The sequence below is a fragment of the Tamandua tetradactyla genome, chromosome 15 (assembly GCF_023851605.1).
Source record: "Tamandua tetradactyla isolate mTamTet1 chromosome 15, mTamTet1.pri, whole genome shotgun sequence".
Classification (NCBI taxonomy): Eukaryota; Metazoa; Chordata; class Mammalia; order Pilosa; family Myrmecophagidae; genus Tamandua; species Tamandua tetradactyla.
In genome coordinates, this window is record NC_135341.1 from 55538296 (window position 1) to 55553901 (window position 15606).

The 15606-nt window shown below is 36.5% G+C and overlaps 1 protein-coding gene across 1 annotated transcript in view; it reads left to right on the forward strand.

The window, feature by feature from the left end:
* DYNC1LI1 (dynein cytoplasmic 1 light intermediate chain 1) overlaps positions 1–11358 on the forward strand; it is a 58823-nt gene extending 47465 nt beyond the window's left edge. The window contains exons 9-13 of the mRNA XM_077129910.1: positions 6827–6886; positions 7772–7816; positions 8454–8574; positions 9499–9654; positions 11200–11358. Of these exons, the coding sequence (XP_076986025.1) occupies positions 6827–6886; positions 7772–7816; positions 8454–8574; positions 9499–9654; positions 11200–11312 (495 nt within the window). The 3' untranslated portion in view covers positions 11313–11358. The remainder of the gene's footprint in view (positions 1–6826; positions 6887–7771; positions 7817–8453; positions 8575–9498; positions 9655–11199) is intronic.
* Positions 11359–15606: the final 4248 nt, after the last annotated feature.

Genomic DNA, 15606 nt, shown 5'->3' on the forward strand with positions numbered 1-15606 from the left:
AAGTATACACCATCGTCGCCATTCTACTTCTCCGTCAGTGCATCCTTCAGCCACCTGCATACATTGGGCATTATGTATAGGGCCCAAAGTCCACAGTCCATCAACATTCTTTATTTTAGATAATTTCATTGTTACCGAAAGACAGAAAACCAATAAACACACCCTCACCAAATAGGAAATCTAAACCTCCTCTTAACTCTTGTCCCTCACCCCATTATTTACCTCTACTGTTGCTTTGGTAGTGCTGATGGTTTCCTTTTGAACATAGCTCATAGCATGCAAAAGCAGTTTACCCTTATACAAGAATCATATCTTTGAAGTAATTCTTAAAAGAACTCATTCATATTCCTAGTGTGTTAGTGGGATCCATAGGTCTGTATAACCCCTTTCAATTTTGTTCATCTTCAACATGGTAATATTACTTCTAGACCCATTAGAGAATCACCTTCGCTCCTATCCCCTTACGTTGGAGTTCAGCGTCATTAACTAACAGTTCACCCATCTGTAGCTTCTGTGTATCTCTAAGTCCCCTTATTCTGTATTATAAGTCTCTGATTATACCTTTTTGCTGGTCATATAAGTGGGATCGTACAGTATCTGTCCTTTGTATCTGGCTAATTTAATTAGCTCAGCATTATGTCCTCAAGGCTCATCCATCTTGTCATATGCTTCAGGACATCATTTTGTCATAGTGCTGCATAATATTCCATTGTATGTATATACCACATTTTGTTGATCCACACATCTGTTGATGGGCATTTGGTTTGTTTCCATCTTTTGGCGATTGTGAATAATGCTGCTATGAACATCGGTGTGCAAATGTCTGTTTGTGTCATTGCTTTCAGCTCTTCTGGGTATATACCAGCTAGTATATAGTATAGGACAGCTTGATATTTAGTTTCCTAAGGAACCGCCAGAGTGTTCCATAATGGCTGCACCATTGTCCCTTCCCACCAGCAGTGTATAAGTGTCCCAGTTTCTCCACATCTTCTCCAATATTTATAGTTTCCTTTTTGTTTAATAGCAGCCAGTTTTATAGATGTGAAGTGGTATCTCATTGTAGTTTTGATCTGCATTTCCCGTGTAGCCAGTGAAAATGAGCATCTCATCATGTCCTTTTGAGCCATCTGTATTTGCTCGTCAGAAAAATGCCTATTCATATCTTTAGCCCATTTTGTAATTGGATTGTATGTTCTTTCGTTATTGAGTTGAATGATTTCTTTGTATATACAGGAAATCAAACCTTTGTCTGATATGTGATTTCCAAATATTTTCACCCGTCGAGTTGTCTGCCTCTTGACAGTCTTTTGAGTTGCAGAAGTATTTGATTTTGAGGAGTTCCCATTTATCTGTTTTTTCTTTTGTTGCTTGTGCTTTGGCTGTAAAGTTTAGGAAGCTACTTCCTATTACCAGGTCTTGAAGATGTTTCCCTACGTTTTCTTCTAGAACCTTTATGGTGCTAGTTTTTATATTTATGTGTTTGATCCACTTTTGAGTTAATTTTTGTATAAGGTGAAACATCGGGTTCCTCTTTCATTCTCTTGGCTATTGATATCCAGTTCTTCCATGCCCAGTTTTTGATAAGACTATTTTGTCCCAGTTCACAGGATTTGGGGGCCATGTCAAAAATCAGTTGACCATAGATTTGGTGGTTTATTTCTGTACTCTTGATTCGATTTCATTGGTCAGTGCATCTGTCTTTATACCAGTACCATGCTGTTTTGACCACTGTGGCTTTGAAATAGATTTTAAAGTCAGAGAGTGTTAATCCTCCTACTCCATTCTTCTTTTTTTAGGATGCTTTTAGGTATTTGGGGTCTCTTTCCCTTCCAGTTGAATTTGGTAGTTAGCTTTTCCAAATCGTCAGAGTAGGTTGTTGGAATTTTTATTGGTACTCTGTTGAATCTTTAGATCACTTTGGGGAAATTGACATCTTAAATATTCAGCCTACCTATCCATGAGCACAGAATGTATTTCCACCTATTTGGATCTCCTTCGATTTCTTTTACCAATGTTGTGTAGTTTTCTGTGTATAAGTCCTTTACGTCCCTTGTTAAGTTCATTCCTAAGTATTTGATTCTTTTAGTTGCTATTTTGAATGGAATTTTTTCCTTAAATGACTCAACTAGCTCATTGCTTGTGTATAGAAATGTTACTGATTTTTGCGCATTAATTTTATATCCCCACTTTGCTGAATTTATTAGCTCAAGTAACTTTCCTGTAGATTTCTCAGGATCTTCCAAGTATAGTATCATATCATCTGCAAATAATGAGAGTTTTACTTCTTCCTTTCCAGTTTGGATGCCTTTTATTTCTTTGTCCTGCCTGATTGCTATAGCTAGAACTTCTAGCACAATGTTGAATAATAGTGGTGACAGTGGGCATCCTTCTCTTGTACCTGATTTTATTTGCATCCTCTCTCCTTTTTTCTTTGTCAGTCTTGCTAGTGGCCCATCAATTTTATTGAATTTCTCAAAGAACCAACTTTTGGTTTTATTGATTCTATTATTCTTTGTTCTTCCATTCATTTATCTCTGCTTTAATCTGTGTTATTTCTCTTCTGTTTGCTTTGGGATTAGTTTGCTGTTCTTTCTTAAGTTCCTCCAAGTTTGCTTTTAAGTCCTCGATTTTTGCTTAGGCATTTAAGGCAATAAATTTCCCTCTCAGCACAGCCTTTGCCACATCCCATAAGTTCTGATGAGTTGCATTCTCATTTTCATTCATCTCCAAATAGCTGCTGATTTCTCTAGCAATTTCTTCCTTGACCAGCTGGTTGTTAAAGAGTGTGTTATTTAATCTCCATATATTTGTGAATGTTCTCATTCTTTGGTGGTTATTGAGATCCAGCTTCATCCCATTGTGATCAGAGAAAGTGCTTTGAATAATTTCAATATTTTTAAATTTATAAAGACCTGTTTTGTGCCCCAGCATGTGATCTATCCTGGAGAATGTTCCATGAGCCCTAGAGAAGAGTGTATAAACTTGTGCTTTGGGGAGCAATGACCTGTATATGTCTATTAGGTCTAATTCATTTATCAAGTTATTTAACTTCTCTCTTTCCTTGTTGATCTACTGTCTCGTTCTATCTATAGAGGAGAGGAGTGTATTGAAGTCTCCTACTATTAATGTTGAAACATCTATTGCTTCCTTCAGTTTTGCCAGTGTCTGTCTCATGTACATTGGAGCGCCTTTATTGGGAGCATAGGTATTTATGATTGTTATATCTTCTTGGTGAATTAAGCTTTTAATTAGTATATACTGTCCTTCTTTGTCTCTTACGATGTCTTTACATTTAAAGTCTATTTTGTCCGATATTAGTGTAGCTACTCCTGCTTTTTTTTTTCGTTACAATTTGCTTGGAAGATCTTTTTCCATCCTTTCACTTTCAATCTATTTTTATCCTTGTGTCTAAGATGAGTCTCTTGTAAGCCGCATATAGCTGGATTGTCTTTCTTAATCCATTCTGCCAATCTGTATCTTTTAATTGGTAAGTTTAGTCCGTTAACTTTCAAAGTTATTACTGAAAAGATGTTTCTTGATTCTACCATCTTAGCTTTTATATTTTATTTGTCAGATCTATATATTCTTTTCACTCTTTCTCTTTGTATTCTTTGAATTACCCTTAGTGGTACCTTCAGTTCTGTGCCATCCTCCAGACCTCCCTCTCCTATCTTTTTTTTCAGCTGGCAGAACTCCTTTTAGTATTTCTTATAGGGCCAGTCTCTTGTTGACAAATTCTTTCAGGACTACTTTGTCTGTGAAAGCTTTAATCTCTCCCTCAGTTTTAAAGGACATTTTGGCTAGGTACAGAATTCTTGGCTGGAAGTCTTTCTCTTTCAGGATCTTGAATATATCATACCACTGCCTTCTCACCTCCAGGATGCTAGTTGAGTAGTCTGAACTCAGTCTTATTTGATTTCCGTTATATGTAATAGATTGTTTTTCTCTTGCTACTTTCAGGATTTTCTGCTTCTCTTCAACATTTGACAGACTGATTAGTATGTGCCTTGGGAAAGGCCTGTTTGGATTTATTCTGTTTGGAGTTCTTTGGGTTTCTTTGACTTGTATATTTATGTCCTTTATGAGGGTTGGAAAGTTTCCCTCCATTTATCCTCAGCTACTCTTTGTAGCCCTTTACTCCTGTCTTCTCCTTCTGGGACACCAATGATTCTTATGTATGTGTACTTTGTTTTGTCTATCATTTCCCTGAGTTCCCATTCAGTTTTTTCCATCTTTTTTGCCTTTTGCTGTTTTGAGTCTTTGAAGTCAATTATCTTATCCTCTGTGTCACTTACTCTTTCTTCTGTCTCTTCAGATCTGGTGTTGTGTGCCTCTGGTATGTTTTTTATTTGGTCACCAGAGTCTTTAAGCTCTGTGATTTCCATTATTTTTCTGTTTATTCTTTCAAATTCCTCTTTGTGCTCTTCTACTGTCTTCTTGATCTCCTTTATGTCATCTGCTGTCCCACTTATTTTATTAAGTAGAGTTGTATGAACCTCTTTGATTAGTTGTTTCAATGCCTGTGTCTCCTCAGGTGTTTTAATTTGGTCATTAGGCAGGGTTATATCTGTCTGCATTGTGATGTGCTTAGTGATCTTCTGCTGCCTTCGTCACATGTAGATATCTTGATTGATTTACTTTGAGAGTTGATTTCTTTCAGTAGTCTAAGGCCTTGTGTTTGAGGGATGGTTGTACAGCAGGAAACAGGGCATGGGGTGGAGCACTGAGTACAGTGATTTGTTTCAGGGCAGGTATGGGTGCAGGTTGCGGGTGTTAACCTGGTTCTTGTGAATGTGGGTGCCCAGTGGCCAGGGAGGATGTAGCTGTGCGTGGGCACTGGTCTGGGGGATGTAACCCTGGTGTGCACTGGTCAAAGGCACGGGGCTTTTTGTGTGCATGTGTAGAGCTATGGCAGCAGGTCAGCCTTATGCCTTCATGGATTGGGGGCAGATGTGACCCAACTGCACAGGTCAGCGCTTTCTCAGAGCTGGAAAGTGAGGCTGAGGGTTGTGCACATGTGCGGTTCTGGGACTGCTATAATGTGCAGTTTCCAGAGCTGAATGATGTGATTCAGGGCCCGTGCACATGCGTGGTCCTGGGAGTGCCTTAAATGAATGCACTGAGCTCAAGAGAGGGCGGGGTGAGGCTGTTTGACACTATGGGTGAGGGGCAGGGGTGGCCTAGGTATGGAGGTTACTGCCTGCAACCTTTATGCGCTGGTAACAGCCTGCAGGGAACAGGGAGGGATAGGTAGTGCTTAGGATGGGTGAAGAGAGGTGGGTTGGGCTGTACTTGGCATGGGTGTGTGGGGCAGGTTACATGCACTGTGGGCTGGTGAGGTGGGGATGCCTGGAGCATGGGGAATGGGAGCGGGTGAGGGGGGTTCAGGTGCGTGGGGTGTGGGGTGAGTCACCAGTCACGGGGCTGCGCTGGTGAGGGTAGCGCACCCAAGGAACATGGCCTGGCTTACTTCCTAGTCCCAGGTACCCACTCGTACACTCCTGCACGCTCCAGCACTCCACACCTCCACGCCAGGCTCCAGCTGTCTTCATCTCAGTTCCTCGGCCTGTGCAACCGGGGCTGCCGCATGTGGTGCAGAAGGCCCTCCCAGCTCAACTGCACTCCTGAATTGCCACCTCAGTTGCCCCTCTGTCCCTTCTCTACCTTTTCCATGGAGCCAGGCTAATCTCAAGTTGCTCTAGTCGGTCATCTTCCCTGATGTCCCCCCCCCAACTCAGTTGTACCTTAAGTTTTCTTTTTTCTTTTATTGATTCCATGAATATTTTTTTAGCACCAACTCAAATAGGCACTGTTTTAAGTGCTGGGTGAGAGTATGATGCAAGGAATAAACCATTACCTCTATCATCTGTCAAGTCTTGATAAGTGCTATGAAAATAAAACAGGAGGAGATAGTGAATGGATGGACTGGAACTGGACAAGGAAGGATGGGGTGGTTAGGAAACATGTCTGATAAGAGGGGAGATTATTGAAGGGAGAGGAAACAGAAAATATATATGCTCTGAGGCATGAGTGTGTGAGGAGGCCAAAGAGAATGGAGAGAGTTGTTATGAGGGCCAAGGTGGTAGAGATGAGAGGCAAAATTAAAATCTTATGGAACATTAGATTTTAATGAGGACTTTGGATTTTATTTCGATATGAAAGTTTATTAGAGGATTTGAGCAAACAAGTGATGTGATTTGACAGCCATTTAAAGTATCTCTCTGGTTACTTTATGGAAAATAGATTTGGGAGTGCATTACACAGCAAGAATAGAAGCAAGAAGCTTTTACAATTCCTTTTTTGTAATTAGCAGAGAAAAGAGCCATTGTATTTTTATTTTAGGGTAACCATAGGTAAGCTGAATTTCACTCACTAGAATATTACTGGCCCTTTGAAAACATTGGACTATTGTTTGCCATGTTTTATAAGCATGATTAATGTACCTATGGCTATAGGATTATGCTGCCCAATAAAATAGTCCTTAGCCAAAAATGGCTTTTAAATGTAAATTAAGTAAAAATCACATTAAATGAACAATTCAGTTCCTTAATCATACTAGCCACATTTCAAATGCTCAGTTGCCACTTGTGGCTCGTGGCTACTATATTGAATAGTACAGTTGTAGAACATTTATACAATCATAGAATGTTATTTTACAGCTCTGTCTACCATTAGGGCATTGGATTGGGCAACTTACCCATGTGTATAAAGTATAGGTAGTATTCATATTCTTGAACTGTTTTTGAATTAATATAATCTAGGGAATAAGTTACTAATGGCTTTAGCATTAAATATAAACATACTTATTTGTGCATTGCTCTTTCAGTTTGTGCATGAGAAAGAAATTGTGGCAGAAGATGACCAAGTTTTTCTTATGAAGCTACAGGTATGAAATTGTAACAGATGCAGACTAATGTGGTTAATGGGCAGTTCTTGCATTTATTTTATTTGAACGTATGTTAATATGGAGACCATAGATACCCCCTTTCCCCAGTCTGGACGCTGGGAATGACCTATTGGAAAAGGCTGATGTGAATTCCTGGGACCGACGAGAACAGGGTTCTGGCAGATGCTGAGAATAGACTATAACTGTTGATATAGATTGCAGCTGCAAATATAATGAGACAGATGACATACAAATAGGATTTTTAGTTTATTGGGGACCTGGCAATCTTCTAATTATAATCAAGATGATTACTGGATGGCAGTTAAACCAAAGAGCAGAACTGTAGGCAGCCCACACAGCAGTTGACAAGCAAAGAGTCAAAACATAGATAAACTTATCATTGAAACAAATAGTAAGTTTGTCACCATAGGAATAACAGAATAGATTGGTAACTGGAAAGAAAATAGATGGAAAATGACCTCTGAAAAAGGTTTTGTCAACAGAAAAGATTTTGAGATGATTGATCAACCTTCCCAAAGAACAAATACTTCAGTGGTCATCAAGGCATCAAAGGCAATAAAGAAGCTGATAGCTTGGCCACAAAAGAATCTAGGAAATAAGACATTTTTTCTTTTCATCATAGGTGTTATCTGCCCTCTTGTAGCTCTGTCTACTGGTAACCAATTTCTAAAGATTTCATCTGTCTCCCATGAGCATCCCTATATAGAATTTGTCCTTTCACCCTTGTTTCTCCCCTTTTCTACCATTGATATTACTAACGTTTTCATCAAGTACAATATAATAAAAACAGATTGATGCTCAAAAAAAAAAAAACCCAATACTTGCTATGAATGTCTAAACTAAAATCTTTTGTTTTTTTTTCAGTCCCTTTTAGCAAAACAACCACCAACTGCAGCTGGAAGGCCTGTGGTGAGTACTACAGATTTTGACAAAGTTAATAAAATGCAAAACATTTTATTGCAGTTATTTTTTCTTAATCCTATACATGTATCTCATATTAGTGTGCTTTGATATAAATTTGAATTCAGAATTCTTCTAGATTTGTTTTGTGAGGTTTTAAAAGATAAGCTTCACTCCCTTTTAGAATATTTAAATCATGTAAAGTTCTATTTTGCAAGCATTTGTCATGTGTCAGTTACTATGCTGAGCCATTTATGTGTTATTTCACAGATCTTCAAAACTGTCTCATGAGGCAGATGGGGATATGGAGGCTTTGGGGGAGATTGTAACTTGCCAAAGATTAGTTAGCCGTAGGATGCAAATCTGGATTGGAACCCCCATCTGACTCCCAGGTTTATACTCTTACCCACATCTCATTAATCAGTAGATTCTTCTCTTTCCAGTGAAGGAAAATTTAGTATTTTAAAACTTACTGGTATCCTCTAATAATTAAAACAATTGTTAACGTTTTTGTTAATGACTTGCAGTATAGAAGTACTAGTAGAACAGATGTGGGACAGTTGTAAAGCATTTTCTATTTATAACAACTGTTGTGAAATTGAAAATTTCAGAACTTTGTAATTGTGTATTTTCTATTTTTATGTAGGATGCCTCACCAAGAGTCCCAGGAGGCTCCCCTCGAACACCAAACAGATCTGTGTCATCCAATGTTGCCAGTGTGTCACCCATCCCTGCTGGGTCAAAAAAAATTGATCCAAACATGAAAGGTATCTTTCTCTCTTTTTGGAGAAAGCAACACAATATATTTTGCAGTGGAAGGAAATTTACCTAGAATCCTACCTTTTACCATAGTTACTTTCATTTCTGCACAATACCTTCTAGTCTGTATCTCTGTAGATATGATCTCGTAATTAATCAGACTGTGACCATTTTACAATATATTCTTAACATGTCATTTCTATGATATAAGCTTTATGAAAGGTTTTCTGTTTAATCAAAAATTCATATTTACACTATTATAAGTGATCTGATATTAATAAAGTAAAACCTATTTGTATGATAGCTATTTCAGTGGGAGGAATAGTTAGTATAAGTGATATTATTAGGTCAAAGAAGTTGTACATTTTTAATCCTTTTGTTAATGTTTTTCACATGAATTATTCAACTTTGCATGTCATTAATGTTGAATGTTGCAAAAAAAGAATGCAACCTAATTAACATTCTTTAATTGGTAACTAATATGAGCTTTTCCCTTAGTATGAATTGTTTATTGCTATCCTTTGCTATTTATCTCTTGGAACTTCTACTGGTTTCATATAGGATCCAGTAACTTTTTGTAATATTTAATGCAGAGTGTTTTTCAAAAGTACTATTTTCAAAAACTCTCTTACAAAAGGGGGATATGCTAGCATCTAACATTTATTACTTTGCAATGCCTTTGGTCTCTTAAAACTAAAATTCTGACTTTAAAAAGTAATGATCTTATACCCTTAAAGGTTACTCATATTTTGTTTTATTTATGATTTGCTTAGAAGTTACTCAGCCGCAAAAGAGCAAATTAAAATTGAGTTTGGAATATACAGCTATTAAATTTTGTTTATTAAAATAGTGCAATTTTGTTTAATAGTGCAATTACTGTAGTAATTTGTGGAAATAGTTAATGTTTTGAGTAAAAGTGCTTATTTTTATAGCTGGAGCTACAAGTGAAGGTGTCCTAGCAAATTTCTTCAATAGTTTGCTGAGTAAAAAGACTGGCTCCCCGGGAGGCCCTGGTGTTGGAGGTGGTAGCCCTGGAGGTGGGGCTGGAAGTGGAAGCAGTGGTTTGCCACCATCTGCCAAAAAGTCAGGTATAGTTGCCTGGAGCAAGTCGCTTTTTTTCTTACAGCTTTATTAAAATATAATTTATATTTCATAAAGTTCATTCATTTAAAATGTACAATTCAGTGGTTTTGAGTGTATTTACAGAGTTGTGCAACCATTACCATTATCTAATTTTAGAATATTTTCATCTCCCCAGAAGGAAACCTTGAGCCCAGTAGCAATTACTCCTCTGCCATCCTCCTCCTTTCCTAGGGCAACCACTAATCTATTTTCTGTCTTTATGGATTTGTCTGTTCTGGACACACTTCATACAAATGGAATCATTCAGTGTATGGCTTTTTCACATAATGTTTTTGAAGTTTATCAGTTTTATATCATGTATTAGTACTTCATTTTTTTTTTTTTTTTTTTTACATGGGCAGGCACCGGGCATGGCAGGCAAGCACTCTTTACCTGCTGAGCCACCGTGGCCCGCCCAGTACTTCGTTTTTATTGCTGAATGATATTACGTTGTATGAATATGCTACAATTTACTTGCATTTTACTTATTTATATGTATACATTTTATTGTCCAGCAGTTGATAGGCATTTATGTTGATTTTACATTTTGCCTGTTGTGAATAATACTGCTTTGGACATTTCTGTGCAAGTTGTGTATAAACATAGGTTTTCATTTCTCTTGGGTATTTTTATTCTAATAACATACAATCAACCCCAAATTTTCCCTTTTAACCACTTTCAAGTACTTAATTCATTGCTGTTAATTACATTCACAATGTTATGCTGCCATCACCACCATCTACTACTAAAACTTTTCATCAACCCAAATAGAAAATCTATTTGAGTTATTTAAGCATTAACTCTCCATTCCCTATTCCCACCCAGGCCCTTTGTAACTTATATTCTATATTCTGACTCGGTGAATTTGCTTATTCTGATTACTTCATATCAGCAAGATTATATAATATTTGTTCTTTTGTGGCCATGTGTCACTTTTCATTAACAGCACTCTCTCTAAGTGACCAGAACCTTACTTAGATAATCAGAGAAGGTTCCCAGTTTACCCTGACACTAATCCACTAATAAATCATATGGACATGTCAGTGATTTGCTCTGTTATCATTTCACGTGGTGGTTCATGTTAATTTTTTCTACTTCTGTATGACTAACAGAGACCGTTAGTTTTCAGGAACTTGTTAGAGATGCAGATATTGGGCTCCACCCCAAACCTATTAAATTAGAAACGCTGAGATTTAGACTCTGCAATCTTAACAGCACATTCATCAGAAACAATCTTTACCTCTGGGAAGAATTCTTAGCTGGTTCTTGCCTGCTCAAGTTGAAAATTGCTGTGATTAGACTTCATATTAGATTAAGTGATAGGTGTCAGTGTTATCGTCATTTAGTAACAGACCCCAATATTTTATTTTTAAATTAAGGATGTTGATATAACTTAGTGTGCTAGATAAAGCTAAAGAAACTGCTTACAATTTATAAATGAAGATATATTGGTGAAAAAGATAATTTGACTTATATCTAAATCTTGTTGTTTTCCTTTTCCTTCAATGTAGGCCAGAAGCCTGTCCTATCAGATGTTCATGCAGAACTAGACAGAATTACACGAAAACCAGTTACAGTTTCTCCAACAACACCTACATCCCCTACGGAAGGAGAAGCTTCTTGAAGATACCAAATAAAGCCATCCATTCAGTTTTCTGGGATAATGTAAACTTGCCTCTGCCTTTTCCTTCAAAAGTGGAATTAGGGAGCTGGAGTGCTTTTTCAGATGGACTAAATTCATGTTTTGTTTTGTGTGTGTGTGTGCGTGGTTGCCCATTTCTATAAAAAGGAGCTATACAGAAGAAAAATGATTCTACACTCTGTAGGATTGCTGTCTGCATTGCCACTTTGCATAAGGAAATAATTTTGGAATTTTAAACTCAAAATTTATAGAACTGAAATACAGCCATGCAATCAATCATATTCTAAAGCCTGTTTAAAATATATAAGGCTTTAGGGAAGGGCAGGAAATAATATGCAATTTGGACATTTGACTGACTTGGAAATCCAAGCTTATTTTAATTAAGATTATTAAAATCATTTTAAAAGTTTGTGTGTTGCTAGAAAAGAGAAAATGATCACCTGTCAGATTGTGCCCACCAACATAAATGAATGCGAATAGTATATGTCACCACAAATGGAATATGCTGAGAGAAACTATCAGATAGCATTTGATACACTAGTCATTGTCTCAATCCATGATCCTGTAAGTTTTTATCATCAAATATGACTTAGAAATATTGGCCAAGATTTGTTTGTTTAACTGAGAAGAAAAGAAAGCACATTGCCTAAATGTGTAAAAGAAAAATGCAGAGGTTATTAAAATGTAAAGAATAACAGTCTTCGGATTTGTCTATATATATATATATATATATATATATATGGCTCTGCCTTAATATACCACTTTTTGTTTGTGACTTTCAACTGTAATCAGTTAATAAAGTATTTATTCTCTGCATTGAGGTTCAAATAATTTGTTGCATTATCATATATTTAAATTTATATTTATTAGCTAATGAATGATAAAATTTGTTAGTGTTTTGAAGTGCTCGATTTAATAGGATTATTAAGCATTCTGATCTTTCTCCTTTAACAGACAAGTGGGTACATGAGATTCACGATCCTGTAAGTTTCCTTAAGTTAGAAGTTCTCTTTATCAACACGTCAACCCCACAGACATGTCTCTAACTGTTGAGTTTTATGTCAGCATTCCTAGTAAATAAAAATATAGCCTTTTATCATGATGTAATGGGAAGAAACTGTTTTAAAAGCTTAATGATTACACCAACACATAGCTACTCTCTTACAGATGAGAACACGTTACCAGTTCCACCTTTTCAATACTTGGGTTTAGAACCTTGTTTAATGCACGTTTTAGAAGCTTTTTAAGAAAAATTTGATCTTTTTTATTGAAGTTCGACTAAAGAACACATCTACATTTGACCCATTGGGTCATTAAAAAAAAATTGTTGCTAACCTTTAAATTGGTCCTTGGTGTTTAACTTAAAAATATACTATATATTTCAAAGATTGTTTCAACAAAATGATAGGACAGTACTACTGTAACACAATTGATTCATTGGAACTTTAAAACAATATTTGGTTCCCTATAGTTGGATATAAATGCAAAAAATATGTAAGTGGGTAATAATTTGTTTCCATGTAGGAGAAACTTCGGGTGTTCCCAGACATGGAAACATTAATTTGTAAAAACATTTTATTTGATAAAATATTTGCGATGAGAAGGGTCATTGATAAGATCTTGAGTCTAGAAAGGGTTCTGCAATTATGGTGTTGTAGAGGCCAGTTTTTCTAAAGTAGTACTTGATGTAGAAGTGGAACTAATGCAACAAATAAAATTGCAAGCTGTGCTTCCTGGTATACTTTGAAATATATGCTACTGTTTGCATGCATAGATCAATTCATTATTTTTGTGTGTAACATTGGAGATGTACTGGAAAATCTTAGGAATATATTGCTACCTAAATTGTGCTGATTGTTCACTTTGTATAGGATTCAGTTTTAACTAATCTAAACCCCTGCATTTGCCATGTTTAAACTTGAAACTGATTTTTGTATCAGTTTTTGCAAGGAAGGAAGTTTGCTTTTAAACTTTTTTATTTTGCTTATAAGTAAACTTTTTATTGAACTATAAAGTACAGAAAAGTGTGCAGTTAAGTGTTTGGGTTGAAATGTCACAAAGTAGCTGTAAGTAATCAGCACCAGATCAAGAAAGAAAACAATATGAGCACTCCAGAAGCTTTCTGTGTCCCCATCTATTAATATTATCACCCCACCAAATAGCTACTGTCCTAACTTTTAATTCCATATCTGTATTTGCAAAGTTTTGCCCATTTTTTAGCTTTATATAAATGGAATCTTAGAGTTTATATTCTTTTTGTGCCAGGCTTCTTTCCATAGTAGATCTCTTTTTCATGCATTTTGTTGCATCTAGTGATCGTTACTCATCCTCATTGCAACATAATATTCCATTGTACAAATCTACCATAATTTATCCATTATGTTATATATGGATGTGTATGATTTATTAGTTTATTGCTGCTATAACAAATTACCACAAATTTATGGTTTAAAACAAAACAAATTTATCATCTTACCATTCTGGAGGTCAGATGCTTTAAATCATTTTAACTGGGCTAAAGTCAGGGTATCAGCAGGACTGGTTTCTTCTGGACATTCCAGGGGAGAATCTATTTCCTTCCTTTTCCAGCTTCTAGTGGTCACCTGGAATCCTTGATCTGTGGCCCCTTCCTCCATCTTCAAAGCTAGCAGCATGGCACCTTTAACTTCATCTGCTTCCATCACATCACCTCATTTTGACATTCCTGCCTTCCTCTTTCACGGACCCATGTGGTTACATTGGGTCTACCCAGATAATCTAGGATAATCTCCCCAACTCAAGATCCTAACTTTTTTTTTTTCATTCCTCAAAATCCTAACTTAATCACATGTGCAAATTCCCTTTGCTAAGTAAGGTAACATTCATAATGTTCTGGAGATTAGGATGTAGCTGTCTTTGGGGGGCCTTTATTCAGCCCAATGTAGATAAACCTTGAAAAGCATTTTACTAAGTGAAAGAAGCCAGTCACAAAAGGCAATCTGTTTGATTCCATTTATATGAAATGTCCTTATTGGCACAGCCATAGAGATAGAAAGTAGATTAGTGATTGCCTGTGGGGAGATGGGGGGTGACTGCTAATGGCTATGCAGCTTCTTTTGGAGTGTTGAAAATGTTCTGAAATTGTAAAGTGACAGTTATACAACCTCATGAGTGTATAAAAACACTGAGTTGTACATTTTAAAAGAGTAAATTGGAAAGGATGAGAGGGGATATGTCAAAAGAAAAATTCATATTCCCACCAACTATATATGAGAGTTCCAGTAGCTCTGTATCCTTGACTACACTTGCCCTTGTCTGTCTTTTTAATTTTAGATGTTCTGGCAGATATATAGTAGGATCTCATTGTGGTTTTAATTGTATTTTCTTAATGTCTAATGAAGTTTACTGTATTTTCATGTTTATTGACCATTTGGATATCCTCTTTTGTAAACTACCTGTTTTGAGTGCTGTTTTTTTCCTATTGGGATGCCTGACTTTGTTGTTAACTCATTCTTTTGTTGTTATGTAAAATAATATATATGCAAAAAAGCAATAAATTTCAAAGCACACCACAACAATTAGTTATGGGACAGATTTCAGAGTTTGGTATGAGTTACAGCTCCACAATTTTAGGTTTTTCCTGCTAGTGCTCCAAAACACTGGAGACTAAAATATCAATATAATGATTGAGCAATCATACTCATTTGTTAAATCCTATCTTCTCTGTTATAACGCTACAGTAATATGGGATAGGGAAATGGAAGTAGCAGATGTTTTGTAGAGGCTAGCCTCTCTGGGTTTCAGGACTTATCTTGCCTAGGAACCCATCTGGAGATTATAGGTTTCTGGAAAGTAATCATAGTGTATGGAACCTCTAGAATCTCAGATAGAGTCCTCAGTGTTCTTAGGGGTGGCAGGAATGGTTTTGGTTGGGCTTTGGCAAACCATGATAAATAGCAATCTCCAGCTGAAGCTTGCATTAATAGCCTCCAAAGTAGCCTCTGACTCTATTTGTGTTGACTCATTCTTTACATATTCTGGATATTAGTCTTTGTTGGATATGTGTTGGAAATATCTTCTCCCGTTCTATGGTTTGCATTTTCACTCTCAGTGATATCTTTTGATGATGGAAATTGCTGATTTTAATGTAGTCCAGTTTATAAACTTTTCTTTATGGTTAGCGCTTTTATGACCTGTTTTTAGGGTCTTTGCCTGTCCCAAAATCCTGAAGTTACTCTATGATTTTCTTCTCTAGAAGCCTTATTATTTTATTTTTCTACAATCCTGGATTTGATAT